This window comes from Orussus abietinus, unplaced genomic scaffold (assembly GCF_000612105.2).
Source record: "Orussus abietinus isolate OABI.00-Male unplaced genomic scaffold, Oabi_2.0 scaffold289, whole genome shotgun sequence".
Classification (NCBI taxonomy): Eukaryota; Metazoa; Arthropoda; class Insecta; order Hymenoptera; family Orussidae; genus Orussus; species Orussus abietinus.
In genome coordinates, this window is record NW_019394466.1 from 13,127 (window position 1) to 29,479 (window position 16,353).

The 16,353-nt window shown below is 40.0% G+C and overlaps 1 protein-coding gene across 1 annotated transcript in view; it reads left to right on the top strand.

The window, feature by feature from the left end:
- The first annotated feature begins 4,293 nt into the window (after positions 1-4,293).
- LOC105697775 (glypican-6) overlaps positions 4,294-16,353 on the top strand; it is a 78,407-nt gene continuing 66,347 nt past the window's right edge. The window contains exons 1-2 of the mRNA XM_023432469.1: positions 4,294-4,333; positions 6,836-7,006. Coding sequence (XP_023288237.1) covers positions 4,294-4,333; positions 6,836-7,006 — 211 coding nt within the window. The remainder of the gene's footprint in view (positions 4,334-6,835; positions 7,007-16,353) is intronic.

The window sequence follows — 16,353 nt, forward strand, 5'->3', positions numbered from 1 at the left end:
GCTTCCTTGGAAATAGCTTGGCGTCGTTTTTTTCTCACTTATCACTTTTATTCTATTGTAAAAAATTAGCATGGGTCATATTACCCTAAGTTACTTTATGCTACAAATTAAAACAAATTCACTCGTGGAGCTTCCTTGGAAATAGCGTGGCGTCGGTTCCTTCTCACTTATCACTTTTATTCTATTGTGAAAAATTAGCATGGACCTTGTTACCTACATGGGTCTTATTATTCTAAGTTACCTTATGCTACAAATTGAAACATATTCACTCGAAGAGTTTCCTTGGAAACAGCGTGGCGACGTTTCCTTATCCCACAGTATTTAAATAAAACTGGGTGTCCAGGAGGGAGCGTCGTTGAAGCATTTCCGTCTCGCAGTCGACCTCCGAATCGCTCTGTCTCCCTCGATCGGCCTTCCGCAAGTTCCGATTCTTTAATTCGAGCGTCTCTCTCAAGTCGGAACAGGGCCGCGGCGCTCGTGGTGGTCAGGTATGCAAGGCTTGCAGACGAAAAAAATAAAAGGAAAGGAGAAAAGGGAAGAAAGACAAAAGGAATGCACCTCGACTGGGAACGGCAAGAGCGGGTAGAGAAAGAACGCGAGAGCGACGGAACGGCGGACGGAGGAAGAACACGAGAGCGACAGAACGGCGGACAGAGAAAGAGAGTTTGGCAAATCGGGGGCGGGAAGAAAATGACGAAAGAGAAGGAGAAAGGAAGAGAACAATACGGGCCGGGAGTAGCTTGACCCTTGCGACCTAGTGAGTCTAAACAATCGGCTGATCGGCCCTTGAAATCTTCGGCTCCTGGGAACGTGCTCTAACTTTCGAGTTCAGCCCTGCCATCCGGCCCGTTCGTCGACCGTTCGCCAACTCCGATCGCTTTTCTTTTTCGGCTTAAACGCAATCGCGTCGCATTCCGTACGAGCTTTGGGTCTTTTTTCATTCCGGCTCTTTCGACACACCTCGCCGCAACCGGCGTCGCCGGCACGGCGACCGTCGCTCTTCGGGAGGGCTTAAGGTGAAGTGAAACACGTCGAGGAACTTGATCGACGTCGATAAAGAAGATTTTTCTAAATGCCTACGTTGCCGACGTTCGTTTTTATATTGACAGCTGGGTCGAATTATATTGGGTATTGTACCAAATGGCATATTCCACCTGTCGTTTTCGTACAATAAACATCAAGAAATCGAAGTGAAACTCCAGAAATCCTCTGGATTCATGCCTTCTGAGGCCCTAATTGACTGCGGAGGGACCTCCTGCGCCATCTGTGATTTCCAGGTCAATTAAATTTTCACTCCGAGACCTCGTATTACCATCGTTTTAGCAAAGAAGCGCATACAACACTTTTCTTGCCTTTATCCCGTTCAAATGCGAGTTTATCGATTACCAGAGTGTTCTAAATTGTCATAAAATTGTCCTGACCCTTTCGATTCTCATATCAGAGCCTTCGATAATTGTATATTGATCGAAATATGAGAGCTCGACGCCATTTTGGTTCTGGTCTGGACTGAGTTAAAATTTTTTTTGAGAAATCCAAATTTTGAATGTGTCAGGACAATTCTTAGATGATCAGGAGTGATGTGTCAAAATTTCGGACGGTTTGGTCTAATACCCTTATAAAAAAGTGTTGTATTCAAATCGACTGATTTGTTGAAGGGTGTTTCACTTCACCTCAAATTGTACCACTGCGATAGTTAAGGAGACATCCTAAAAAATAGCAATCTAACTGAAAACGTGTGAACTTAAGGTGAAGTGAAACCCCCTTCAAATCAGTCGATTTGAATACAACACTTTTTTTTAAGGGTATTAGACCAAACTGTCCGAGATTCTGATACATCCCTCCTGATCATCTAAGGATTGTTCTGACAAATTCAAAATTTGAATTTTCGGAAAAAATTTCTTAACAGCCCAGACCAGAACCAAAATGGCGTCGAGCTCATACATTTCGATAAATATACAGTTATCGAAGGCTCTGATATGAGAAACGAAAGGGTCAGGACAATTTTACGACAATTGTGAACACTCTGGTAATCGATAAACTCGAATTTGAACGGGATGAAGGTAAAAAAAGTGTTGTATGCGCTTCTATGCAAAAACGATGGGAATACGAGGTCTCGCAGTGAAAATTTAATTTACCTGGAAATCACAGATGGCGCAGGGTGTCCCTCTACAGTCAATTAGGGCCCCAGAAAGTATGAATTCAGAGGATTTATGGAGTTTTACTTCGATTTCTTGATGTTTATTGTACGAAAACGACAGGTGGAATATGCCATTTGGTACAATATCCAACATAATTCGACACTGCTGTCAATATAAATACGAACGTCGGCAACGTAGGCATTTAGAAAAATCTTCTTTATCGACGTCGATCAAGTTCCTCAACGTGTTTCACTTCACCTTAAATAGTAGAATCTTCCCCATATTTGGGACTCCATCACTCCGGCGGGGGTTCAAAAATCCCCCTGGGGCGAAGGTCCTTTATGAATTCATTTATCTTTGTTGAGGCCATTTTTGGGATGATTATTTGTTTGTAACTCCTGCTGAAGTTTATGCATTGAGAAAAATAGTTGGTTAACTCAAGAAATTATGCACTGCGACAAGGAAAAATCCTGCGATCGAATACGTCCAAAGAAATATCAAATTAAGTAAACAAAATTATTTTATTGAATCAAACCAAGGTAAAGTAGTACCTGATAATAGATATTTTGTTCCGCGGTCAATCTGCTTTAATTGAGTCAATATTTTCTGAAGGTTGAAATAATGTTAGATCAATGCTTAGCAGGATTGGATCAATATTGACTATTTATGCATACAAACTCGACTGTTATGATTATGGACGTTTTTAGATGTATTAAATTCCTGTGTTACTGTCAGTATTTCTCTGTATTTTTAACTTTAATTTACGAAATATCATTCTTTGCTGCTCAAACTGGTTTTTCGGTGATCTCTTCGTTTTCTTTGTCTTCACGCCGAAGTAATGTTTTCCTTCTGAACGCAAACTTGAAGTATCGGAAATCTGAAAGAATAAATTAGATCGGCATTATGACTTTAACATTTAATACAATACCGAGTCAAATAAACGAACGGTAATCTTTACCACTTGCGAAAAAATCCGAAATCAAGAGTGCCTAGCAATCGCACCGAACATTTAAATTATATACGATTGAGGAAAATATGTCAACAAAATATACTTGTTCAGTTCAACAATTTCTGTTGCCATTGTAAATATTTTAATCTTTCGTTCAACACTACGAACGTTTCATCCACTCACTCATTTTGTGTGATTAATGACATCAACGTGTCATTTCTACTAAAAATGTAGGTGATTGAAACAAATTTATTTAATTCGAGGCAATCACATAATCGATTGATAAAATTGCATATTCGAATAAAACCATTCGTTTAAATCAACCACATCAATTTTTCTTCTCAACAAAATAATTGTTTCTTGCAATCATATATGATTCAGGCAACAGTATATATTTATTTCAGTCAACCAATCGTTTTTCTCAATGTGGTCTGCACGTATATGGAAGTTCCACCGTATCGTGATCTTATCCCTAGGCTCTCTAGTTTTAAATTATAACCTATGTTTCTTGGTTCCTTAACTAACAAGGAAGGTACCTGAGGTGTCCCCCTCCGATTTTGTTCATTTTTCAATATGTTATAGAGGACTAAAATCTAAGGGACCCGTGTTTTTCTTTTATCGGCGGATAAACACTTTTAGAGGGTGAAATCAGGCTTCAAGGTTGGCCGTGCAAGGGGGTGAGTTGGTTGTTTCATATACAAGCACTCGACCGATTTTCATGAAACAACCGTCAAAATGTAGGGAATGAAGAGTTATGAAACATGCATTTGGAATTTTTCGAAAAAATTCATTTTTAAGGGGTGAGCCACCCCTTTAAATACTTCTTTTACCTCTTACGCGAGCAGTAATTGCTCTATCCAAATGAAACTTGGTTAATTTATAGTCCAGAACAATACAAAAAAAGTTTCATTTGGATGGAACAATTACTACTCGCGTAAGGAGTAAAAGAAGTATTCAAAGGGGTGGCTCACCCCTTAAAAATGAATTTTTTCGAAAAATTCCGAATGCATATTTCATAATTCTTCATTCCCTACATTTTGACGGTTGTTTCATGAAAATCGGTCGAGTGCTTCTATATGAAACATCCAACTCACCCCCTTGCATGGCCAACTTTGAAGTCCGATATCATCCCCTAAAAGTGTTTATCCGCCGATATAAAAAAAACATTAGTTCCTTAGATTTTAGTCCTCTATAACATATTTAAAAATGAACAAAATCAGAGGGGAACACCTCAAGTACCTTCCTTGTAAGTTACTTTACTCCAAAACTTATATTTTACTTCAAAATCGTATGTCTGTAAAAATCTACACAATTTTCTATTTCATCTAACTATATAATAGAAATTAAAAGTAAATGTAATCGAATTAAGATGTGACGAGCCGCGTTGCCCGACGCCAGGGCTAGGGCAACACGACGCACACAGGCCAGCCGCGCACCGCGCAACGCCGGGACATATGCGACCCGACGCACGCGGTTACATGTAACGCAAGCGGCCGCAGCGCGGCGCTGATACGGTTTCGGCGCTCTCGCATGCGAGGCGAGCCGCGGCAGACTATATAGCGGCGCCCAAAGCAGCATAAAGGGAGAAGCTACGGAAACGCGATTACACGCACTGCCGATGGGAAGAAACCGAACTAAGTAGATCCACAGATTCTCACAGGGACCGCAGGACGAGACCTCGGTTCAGGACAGTCGCGAAATTCGAGTCACGACTAGGCGAGAGAAGCGAGTGAGACAGACCTTTGATTGAACAATAGGATAGAAGTCACAGCGATTATATTAGATCGAGTAGTATCCCGTGTTGGGAACGCCATTCCACTTGAGGAATGCCGAGCACATAGTAAAGTACGAATTTGTCTTTTTTCTTTTGTATCTCTACAACGGAGGTTTCGACGGCAGAGCCGCCCGGGGGAACACCCCTGTCAATAAACGTTGTTACTGTTACGCATTGACCAAGTTACTCCACCTAAACTTTAGCTGCGCACGTCAAACACTCCGAGCCAGGGGGTCGACACTGCCATGTATTGGGGTGTAACGCATTATGCACTACCGCCATCATTGGTTGGAGTAAGCCTTCTTCGTGAACTAAAATATTTGGCGGGCTATTCAAATTCATTTATTAAACGAAGGGATATTTTCGGGATTTAAAAAGTACTTGCAATGATCAAAACAGACGTTGCTTAAACTGACACATAAATGTAAGAAAACAGTATATTAAACATAAAAGAAGTAACAAAAGTGTCAGTGGCGCAACGCCTGTTTTAAATCACTATAAGAACTGAAATAATTACATTAAACATTAGTTAAAACGTAACATATTTATTAAGATAAAAATATTAATTATTATGAATGTATAAATATACAAATTCTATACAAATTTAATTTTTGTTATGATTACTTTGATGGATTAAATGTGATCTATAGATCGCATTTAATCCATTTAATTATTATAATTATTATAGTAAGAAACTACAAACTGTTCTTGATTTACACTTTTACTCACAAACTCACGTTCGCTATTCAATACCCGAGGTAATCGAAACTTGTAAAAATATTGCCTCTAATCGAGGTTAGGTTCACTTTGGTTCATTTGTCCCGACTATTTTTATGCGCATCTACGCTGCGCCTTCTGGAGTCTCTTGCTATTGGTTAGAAAATTTTTTCTCTGTTCTTCTCTTTCTATTAGACTGAAAAGTCACGACACCAGCGCAGTCTTTGCTTGGAGTAGGTGAACTAACTTCAGCGTTACACCTCTCCCATAAGGAGTGTCGACCCCCTGCTCCGAGCGGCTACTGTCTCGGGAAGAGAATCGAACGTAGTCCGTGACGTACAGGGCGCCACCTTACCTGTGGTGCTACCAGCCTACCGTTACAAAGAAGAAATTAAAAACTTAATTTTAATGGAACATTTTATTTGGAGTGCACTAAAATATTCACGATAAGTCGTATAAGTATACTTCAAGTGCTCACCCAATAAAGTGTTGTTTTCAAATTGACTTTCTAATTTATTCTTTATTTAATTATATTTAGTTTTTAATTTTTATTATTTGGTTAGATAAAATAGAAAATTGAGCAGCTTCTACAGACATACGATTTTGAGGGAAAGTATAAGTTTTGGGATGGACGTACATACATTACGCGGGACAAAATGTACTATAACATTTGGCAATATACTTGATTTCAGTTTGTACAAGGATGTAGTACTGTCGTATGTAGTTTGTCAAGTACTGTCGTATTTAACAAAAATAGTTGATTTCCATTTTTCATAAAAAAAAAAAACGATTTGAACTATTTTTGTAATTGAAAAGGGAAACAAAAGTGTATTTGGAAGTAAGGATTTACTTATCTTCCACCTTGAACCTTCCATGTCCTCTCTTACCGTGCTTCCACATTTCACCTTCAACACCTCCTTCATATTCTTTTCCGATCCACTTGATACCTTTTCTCATCTCTTTCATCTCCTTTAAGATTTCTTCCTTTCCCTTTTCTTTGCGCCTTCTTTTTCTCTTTCCGTTTCCTTCTCTAATGACTTTCCTACGCACACATCAACGCATTTCTCTCATTACTCAATACTATGATTATCTCGCATAACTGTATTTGGCTTGAAACTCTACCGAATTCCTTTAACGCTCTACGGGTTCCGTCATTTATACTAGCCTCGTAATTATCAATTTGAAACGATTTGCAAAGAAATTTGAACCCTTTTAAGGAAACAAGTCTTGTGACATTTCAATTATGGTCTGTTACAGCTCGGGAGTTAAAGACGTGCGCAGGTGTCAATTATGGCGGCGAAGTGTGCTGTTCGGCCGATATGGAGGTGAGACTTCAAGCCCGCGCTCGCGAGAAGCATGACAAGGCCACCAGAGATACTCTTCATCGTCTGCAGCAGCTCTTGGAGACGAGGGGCACTCAATTTCACAGTGAGTATTATACCCGCAAATCTCCGACAACTACTTGTACGTCACACATCAAAGATCAGCTAATGTCTTCGACTCGAGTACAATGTTGCAAAAGCTCTTTGTAAGGGTAGGCTGTTGATACTTCAAGTTAGATAGCACCCCAGACGCCACGGTCTACGTTCGGGTGTCGTCCTGAGATTGTAGCTGTTCGGAGCATCGGCATATGCGGCTGGGGTCTAGGTGGAGTGATTTACTAAGTATGTAACAATTAACAATAGTTTTATTCAGTGGGCTGCGGCCCATACGACTCTACCGCAGCTGTTTCCTTCGTGGAGTTACAAAGAAACATAATATTCGTTTAGGTAAGAGCTATATGACCCTACGGGAACCGCAAATGTTAAGGGCGCTCACCACTCCAGTGATATTGTAGGAGCTCATGGGGACAGTAATTCCGGACGTGTTTCTTAACCGATCGAATTCAACGTGTGCTCATATCAAAGATAAAACGTTGACTCGTGTTTATATGGAAACAATTTTCGATAAGTGGTCATTTTCATATAAAAAAATTCAACGACCAAATATGGATACTCTTTTAACTAGGAAAGTGGGGCTTTATTGAAAATAGCTTCCATATAAACCCGCGTCAACGTTTTATGTTTAAGACGAGCCCTTGTTGAGCTCGATCGTAGGAAAAATACGCTTAAAATCGCTATCCCCGTGGAGCATGCTTTTCAGATTCGCCGTGAGTAATTTGAACACTCCTTGGCAACCGTTGCCAAATCTAGGAGGAGCATACAACAGGTGTGTGCGTGAGTCCAGGTGTCATGATATCGTATCGGCCTTTCGGCCGACCGCACCTGGAGGGTGAGCCTCCCTATCGGTCCCCCCATTGCTGGGGGGTTACACTCCCTACCCCACCCGGCAACTCCACCGCCAAAGGGGCCCGAAGGCCCAGGACAGGCTGNGTCGCGTCTCCCTCATCCGAGCGAGAAAGTACGTTTTGGTTACCTCCCATCGAATTTAAGGCTAATGCCATCTAGCGGCAGAGTAGGTCTTCCCCATTTTGATGGAGAACGTCGTTAAACAAACGGTCGCTACTCTCTCTATTGTGCTGTGTAAGGCAACGTGCACATACTTCGACCGTCGCCAAAGACCACCCATTGCGCGTCGCGTCTCCCTCATCCGAGCGAGAAAGTACGTTTTGGTTACCTTCCATCGAATTTAAGGCTAATGCCATCTAGCGGCAGAATAGGTCTTCCCCATTTTGCTGGTGAACGTCGTTAAACAAACGGTCGCTACTCTCTCTATTGTGCTGTGTAAGGAAACACGCACATACTTCGACCGTCGCCAAACACCAACCATTGCGCGTCGCGTTTCCCTGATCCGAGCGAGAAAGTACGTTTTGTTTACCTTCCATCGAATTTAAGGCTAATGCCATCTAGCGGCGGAGTAGGTCTTCCCCATTTTGATGGAGAACGTCGTTAAACAAACGATCGCTACTCTTTTTATTGTGCTGTGTAAGACAACGCGCACATATTTCGACCGTCGCCAAACACCAACCATTGCGTGTCGCGTCTCCCTCATCCGAGCGAGAAAGTACGTTTTGGTTACCTCCCATCGAATTTAAGGCTAATGCCATCTAGCGGCAGAATAGGTCTTCCCCATTTTGATGGTGAACGTCGTTAAACCAACGGTCGCTACTCTCTCTATTGTACTGATTATAAACTATCAGTCCTAATCGTATAAAGTCTTTCTCGCCTTTCGTCCCGTCTTGTTAGAGGTTACTTGTGACGGTCTCCGTCCGAAGTCTCGTCCTGCGAGCCGTATTGCAAGCTCGGCTCTGTACTGGGCTTCGTCCCAATAACAGCGCAAAAATCAGCGCCCCGGAGCTTCTCCCTTCCCTGGCGTTGGAGTGTTCCTATGTTTACGCCACGGACCTTCTCGCGTTCGGGAGAGCGCCTCACCGCGGCCGTTTGCATAACTTCGCAGTGCGCGTCCGGTCATCCGCTCCTTGGCGCTGCGCACCCCGCCGGGCGACGCGACTCATCACATTTTAAGGTGAAGTGAAACCCCCCTCAAATCAGTCGATTCGATTACAACACATTTTTTTTTAAGGGTATTGGACCAAACAGTCCGAAACTTTGTCACAGGACTCGTGGTCATCTAATAATTGTCCTGACACATTCAAAATTTGGATTTTTGGAACAAATTTTTAAACTTAGCCCAGACTAGAATCGAAATGGCGTCGAGATCTCATATTTCGATCAATATACAATTATCGAAGACTCTGATATGAGAAACGAAAAGGTCAGGACAATTTTATGACAATGTACACTCTGGTAATCGATAAATTCGCATTCGAGCGGGTTAAGGGCAAAAAAGTGTATTATGCGCTTCTATGCAAAAACGATGATTTTTACGTACCAAAGTAAATATTTTAGTTCTAGATAAGGGTTGCTATTATGACAAAAAATGTAAGAGATCTTGAATTGCGAAAAAAACTGACCCAAATGAGAGGAAACTAATCACACATCGAATCCGATGCATCTGATACTGAACTATATGAAATAAAGAATCAAGCTAATACGATTGAATTGTCGAGCAGGGAAGATGAAGATCTTCATCGTACAGCTTCTAGAAAAATAAGAGCTTTTTTTCTATCTGAAAGTGAATCAAGTGCTAGTGATAGCGATCGTTATATAACTCTTGGCAAAAAAAGAGTACGATATGTTCCTGATTTTGAAACCGAAAGTGAATTAGACACTGCGGATGATCTGATAATGAAGAAATTTCAACACAAAGGACTGCTGATGGGACATTATGGAAAACATTGAAAGATGGTAAAAATACTAGTAGATTTCCCGGTCATACCAAATTCAAAGACGTCTCAGGGCCAACTTCCTACTTCGAAAGAAATATTATACTTGGTGAAATATTATACTTCCTACTTCAAAAGAAATATTATACTTGGTACTGTAAAGAGTGCTTCCAGAATATATATGTAATAATTGTTTTGAATAAAGTTTCATTAAAATAAAGTTTTATTTTTTTTTAAAACTTAATTTTGATGTTTCAGTCAAATTGACTCATTTCAGGCAAAATAGGTATATACTCAACATCCGACAATCTAGTGTTAAATTTTCCCCTCGAAATAGTTCGGTGTACAAAAATTTAGCCAAATACATTTATCTTTATTTAATTAATTGCAAAAATAGCTCTGATTCCCGTCTTCCTATGAAACCCTCAAATCAACTATTTTTACCAAATATGGTAGAACCATATAGTAGTTCCATTGATCTCTCAGCTAAAATCTTTTTGCCAAATGTCACAGTACATTTGGTTTCACGTTATTGTATGTACAAGATTTTCTGCTTCCTCAAACCGAAGACAAATATTAAAAACTATATCGACACAATTAAAACAATTAGAAACTAAATTTGAAAACAATATTTTATTTCGCGAGCACCCGAGTTATACTCCTAGCATATGATCATTTTCGTCCTCGTTCCATTCACAAATTTTATGCTAGCTCGGTTTTCGGAAAAAATTGAATTTTTCTGTAGGGATGCTTGGTACTAAAAAAACTAGCACCCCCACAAAAAGAAAACGTATAAACGATCAAGAATAGGTGAAAATTTATTAGCAAATTATGTGTTCTTCTAATATCATATTCATAAATTTAAATTTTTACCCCCATAAGCTCGAAATTGAATTTTTCTCTAGGGATGCTTGGTACTCAAAAAACTAGTACCCCCACAAAAAGAAAACGTATAAACGATCAAGAATAGGTGAAAATTTATCAGAAAATTATGTGTTCTTCGAATATCATATTCATAAATTTAAATTTTTACCCCCATAAGCTCGAAATTGAATTTTTCTCTAGGGATGCTTGGTACTCAAAAAACTAGCACCCCCACAAAAAGAAAACGTATAAACGATCAAGAATAGGTGAAAATTTATCAGCAAATTATGTGTTCTTCGAATATCATATTCATAAATTTAAATTTTTACCCCCATAAGCTCGAAAATCCACCCCCTATCCTTCAGACACAAAAGGTAACTGCTTATTTGGGCATAGAAAATCAAAACTTTCTACGCTTGAATTACCCACAGAATTATGTGCTTTAAGAATACTGTAGCGTCAAATTTTGTAGTCCAGCCCTTGTCCCTGAAAATCTACCCCCCTCACCGGTTCACAAGAGATAACTATATGATAGCGTGGAGAACATTAATCCTTTTTACGATTAAATTACTCCGTGAATTATACGCTGTTCGAATACCCTAATATCCACTTATGTACTCTACACCGGAGATCCCAAAATCCACCCCCATTAAAAAAAAAAAGAAACGAGATAACTGTATGATAGCGTTGAGCAAATTGAAACTTTATGTGAATGCACTACTACTATTTTTTATCGTTTAAACGTTTTTTTTGTGGGGGTGCTAGTTTTTTAAGGTGAAGTGAAACACGTTGAGGAACTTGATCGACATCGATAAAGAAGATTTTTCTAAATGCCTACGTTGCCGACGTTCGTATTTATATTGACAGCTGTATCGAATTATATTGGATATTGTACCAAATGGCATACTCCACCTGTCGTTTTCGTACATTAATTATGAAGAAATCGAAGTAAAACTTCAGAGATCCTCTGAATTCATGCTTTCTGGGGCCCTAATTGACTGCAGAGGGACCCCCTGCGCCATCTGTGATTTCCAGGTAAATTAAATTTTCCCTCCGAGACCTCGTATGCCCATCGTTTTAGCATAGAAGCGCATACAACACTTCTTTTGTCTTTATTCCGTTCAAAAGCGTTTTTATCGATTACCAGAGTGTTCTAAATTGTCGTAAAATTGTCCTGACCCTTTCGATTCTCATATCAGCGCCTTCGATATTTGTATATTGATCGAAATATGAAAGCTCGACGCCATTTTGGTTCCGGTCTGGGCTGAGTTAACAAATTTTTATAAAAAATCGAAATTTTGAATGTGTCAGGACAATTCTTAGATGATCAGGAGTGATGTGTCAAAGTTTCGAACAGTTTGGTCCAACACCCTTAAAAAAAAGTGTTGTATTCGAATTGACTGATTTGAAGGGGATTTCACTTCACCTTAAGGTGAAGTGGAACACGTCGAGGAACTTAATCGACGTCGATAAAGAAGATTTTTGTTAATGCCTACGTTGCCGACGTTCGTTTTTATATTGACAGCTGTATCGAATTATATTGGGTATTGCACCAAATGGTATACTCCACCTGTCGTTTTCGTACATTAAACATCAAGAAATCGAAGTAAAACTCCAGAAATCCTCTGAATTCATGCTTTCTAGGGACCTAATTGACTGCAGATGGACCCCTTGCGCCATATGTGATTTCCAGGTCAATTAAATTTTCCCTCCGAGACCTCGTATGCCCATCGTTTTAGCAAAGAAGCGTATACAACACTATTTTTGCCTTTATCCCGTTCAAATGCGTTTTTATCGATTACCAGAGTGTTCTAAATTGTCGTAAAATTGTCCTGACCCTTTCGTCTCATATCAGAGCCTTCGATAATTGTATATTGATCGAAATATGAGAGCTCGATGCCATTTTGGTTCTGGTCCGGACTGAGTTAAATAATTTTTTTGAAAACTCCAAATTTTGAACGTGTCAGGACAATTCTTAGATGATCAGGAGTGATGTGTCAATGTTTCGGACAGTTTGGTTTTTTGTCCTTAAAAAAAAGTGTTTTATTCGAATCGACTGATTTGAAGGATGTTTCACTTCACCTTAACACCCGAAAACATTTTATCTTTAAAACGAGTCCCCAGAGAACTCGATCGTTTACGAAATACGTTCAGAATCACTGTCCCCGTAAGGTCCACTTTTTTTAAATTTTTGGATTACTCGCTTGCTGTATAAGGCAATCGTTGCTGAATCTAGACGAAGCGTCCGACTTGTGTGCGCATAAGTCCGTGTACAACACATGCGAGGCAATAGAGTTAAGTAGGGGATATTGTACCGTGGATCAAATTGTACCATTGTGTTAAGGTGAAGTGCAACCCCCTTCAAATCAGTCGATTCGAATACAACACTTTTTTTTAAGGGTATTGGACCAAACTGTCCGATACTTTGACACATGACCCGTGATCATCTAAGAATTGTCCTGCCACATTAAAAAATTTGATTTTTAGAAAACATTTTTTAACTTCGCCCAGACCAGAACCAAAATAGCGTCGAGTTCTCATATTTCGATCAATATACAATTATTCAAGGCTCTGATATGAGAAACGAAAGGGTCAGGACAATTTTACGACAATTTAGAACACTCTGGTGATCGATGAACTCGCATTTGTGCGGGATAAAGGCAAAAAAATGTTTTATGCGCTTCTATGCTAAAACGGTGGGAATACAAGGTCTCGGAGTGAAAATTAAATTGACCTGGAAATCAGAGATGGCGCAAGGGGTCCCTTTGCAGTCAATTAGGACCCCAGGAAGCATGAATCCACAGGATTTCTGGAGTTTTACTTCGACTTAAAAAAACTATTTATTACGCTCACTTATAATAAGCATAACTCAGTTATAGCAGTAATGACTGGACCTTAAAATTTGTTAAACATCGGAGTCATATCTTCTCCTGGATTGTCGGATTATATTTGCAGCTTCGAATGTTATATAAATAATCTTAGTTTTCATAGGTCCAGGATAATAACATCACTATAAGGTTATCAAAGTAGAGTATTACGTTGATTCTGTGTTAAGACTAATCCATAATATAATAATTATAACGCTAGAATTATTTGGAATGCACTCTGCAACGATCTGGGTGTTCTATTTCTTCCGTATTTCAAGTTCCGTTTATTCTTTCTCGTGTCTCTCATGTCATATAGCACCATTGATTCAGTCACGTATTATGCTCATAATTTAAATTGATGTCTAAACAGAAACTCTAGCGCTTCGCTCTCTTATCTACTACCGCGGTCCTTTAGTCCATGATTCGTTTACTTCTAGTCCTATAGCCCATTTTTGATATTTCCCACCTAAGCCTTCTTAAACAACATTAACTTTTCCCCTTCTCAGTCCTCATTAACCAATCACTTTCGATTATCGATCCCACTTTAATTTCTTTACGCCTATCAGTAAACGCTTTGTAAAAAACTCCGCCCTAGAGGACAGCATCCGAAAGTGCTCTGGACCAAAGTTCCTCTGGGCATAACCTGAATCATATCTTCCACCGCGAGAGACGGACATCTCCTGCTCTTAGAGACAATCAAGTCTCACCGCGATTCCAAATAGTCACCCGCTAATTTGTACCGTGCGACCGCCGCTGTTCATAGTGTAGAATTAATTTTCGGGTCGGGAGGGCATGAGAGACAAACACGCGACTTGTTGGATTGGTCGGTAAAAGTTAATTTATTATTAGCACATGGTGCTCAGCTCTGAGGTTCGACACCGACTACTGCTCAAATTCGAAAGACGGTTAGGCGATGGGACACACAGTCATATACACTTGTACATTAGGTGAGCTACGGTCAGGTGTAAATAAGGCAGAGGACGAACAAGTGAAGAGAGAGAGAGATAGCTCGAACTCCTGGATCCTACAATAGTGTCCTATTTTACAATTGTTATCGGACTTACGCGTTATTGTTAATAAACTATTTCTGTTACGAATTCAAGACATGTGCCCGAACTCATAAAACCGACCTGAATCGAGATTTCGTCGAGAATTAACCAATCTTCAAATTTGGCTCTCACATCCAGTGCAACCCGCGTTCAGACTTTCCTTCGGACATCCGCAACATTCTGCATTCATTAAAACGAATACGTGAGAAGCAATGTTGTTTGGTTTTGGATCAGGGTAAATATCTTTCCAGAATAACTGCACCCACAATGTCGTACGAAAACTCGGTCCAAGTACACGACTTAACCCTCAGTGAAGTGTTCCATACTCCATGTCAGCGGCGTCGCTGTCCGTCCATAGGCTCCTTGTTCATGTCGCTGAAAGGAATTTTAATCTCGTTCTTTTGCGACTGAAGTGACGATAAGGAGTGTAATGTTGCACGAGAGCCGCCGCAGTCGAGGAAGTGGTTTCAATTGTTCAGTAAGAGTCGAGGCGGCTTCAGTTCTTCCCTTTTCGTCCCACCTCTTAACTACCCTTTCCCTTTCTTATTTATCTCGACCTCTGAAAGTTCTCAGCCGAAGTTCTAACCACGTAGTCCAACCACTTTACTTGAGAGACATGATTTTACCAACTGGTCGCGAATTCGCGGATTCACGAAACGCCTTTCTTTTTTCTGTTGCGGCGCAATACCACAGAAAGTCTCACCTACAGAGATCAAAAAAGATTTGCTTTATTAATTGCTTCCTACGTGAGACGAGGCCCTCTGTTCTGTTTTCCCTTTTCGTTCTCCTCGCTATGGCACTTGAATTGCACCTAGTGCTGAAGAAGAATAGAGTGTTTTTCCCGTCGTTTGAATATTTAGTTACTTGGAATAGGATTAGATGGAATAAAGAAGTTCTGTACAATTTTTAATGTTTGCGTCAAATCAGGATATTCTAAGGGGGGAGTGCTTTGTGCAAAAACAAAATTAAATTTCAAACTTTCTTTAGTGTTTCACAAGTAACTAACTATGGCAGTCAACTAAGTATTGAATATTATCCATATATTCCAACCGCCGGTTAAAGACGATTACCGGTAATTTGTAACTTCGATTTCAAACTTGAACTTCAACAGAAGATAAGGAAATCGGAAGATTTAAATTGAGGAATATACCAATGCTAACTTTGGATCACTAACAGGGGTATCTGGTTGGGGCGAGTCAGTCCTTCGTCTCAACTTTCCCAGATCCTCAACAGCTAGAGTGGATGGTACTCGTACAACTGCTGCTTCCTTAATATCCCTCGTCACCTTCTTAAGGTGAAGTGAAACCCCCTTCAAATCAGTCGATTCGAATACAACACTTTCTTTTAAGGGTATTAGACTAAACTGTCCAAAACTTTGACACATCACTCCTGATCATCTAAAAATTGTCCTGACACATTCAAAATTTGGATTTTTGGAAAAAATTTTTTAACTTAGCAAAGACCAAAACCAAAATGGCGTCGAGTCCCATATTTCGATCGATATACAATTATCGAAGGCTCCGCTATGAGAAACGAAAGGGTCAGGACAATTTTACGACAATTTAGAACACTCTGGTAATCGATAAACTCGCATTTGAACGGGATAAAGGCAAAAAAAGTGTTGTATGCGCTTCTATGCTAAAACGATGGGAATACGAGATCTCCGAGTGAAAATTTAATTGACCTGAAAATCACAGATGGCGCAGGGAGTCCCTCTGCAGTCAATTAGGGCCCCAGAAAGCGTGAATCCAGAGGATTTCTGGAGTTTTA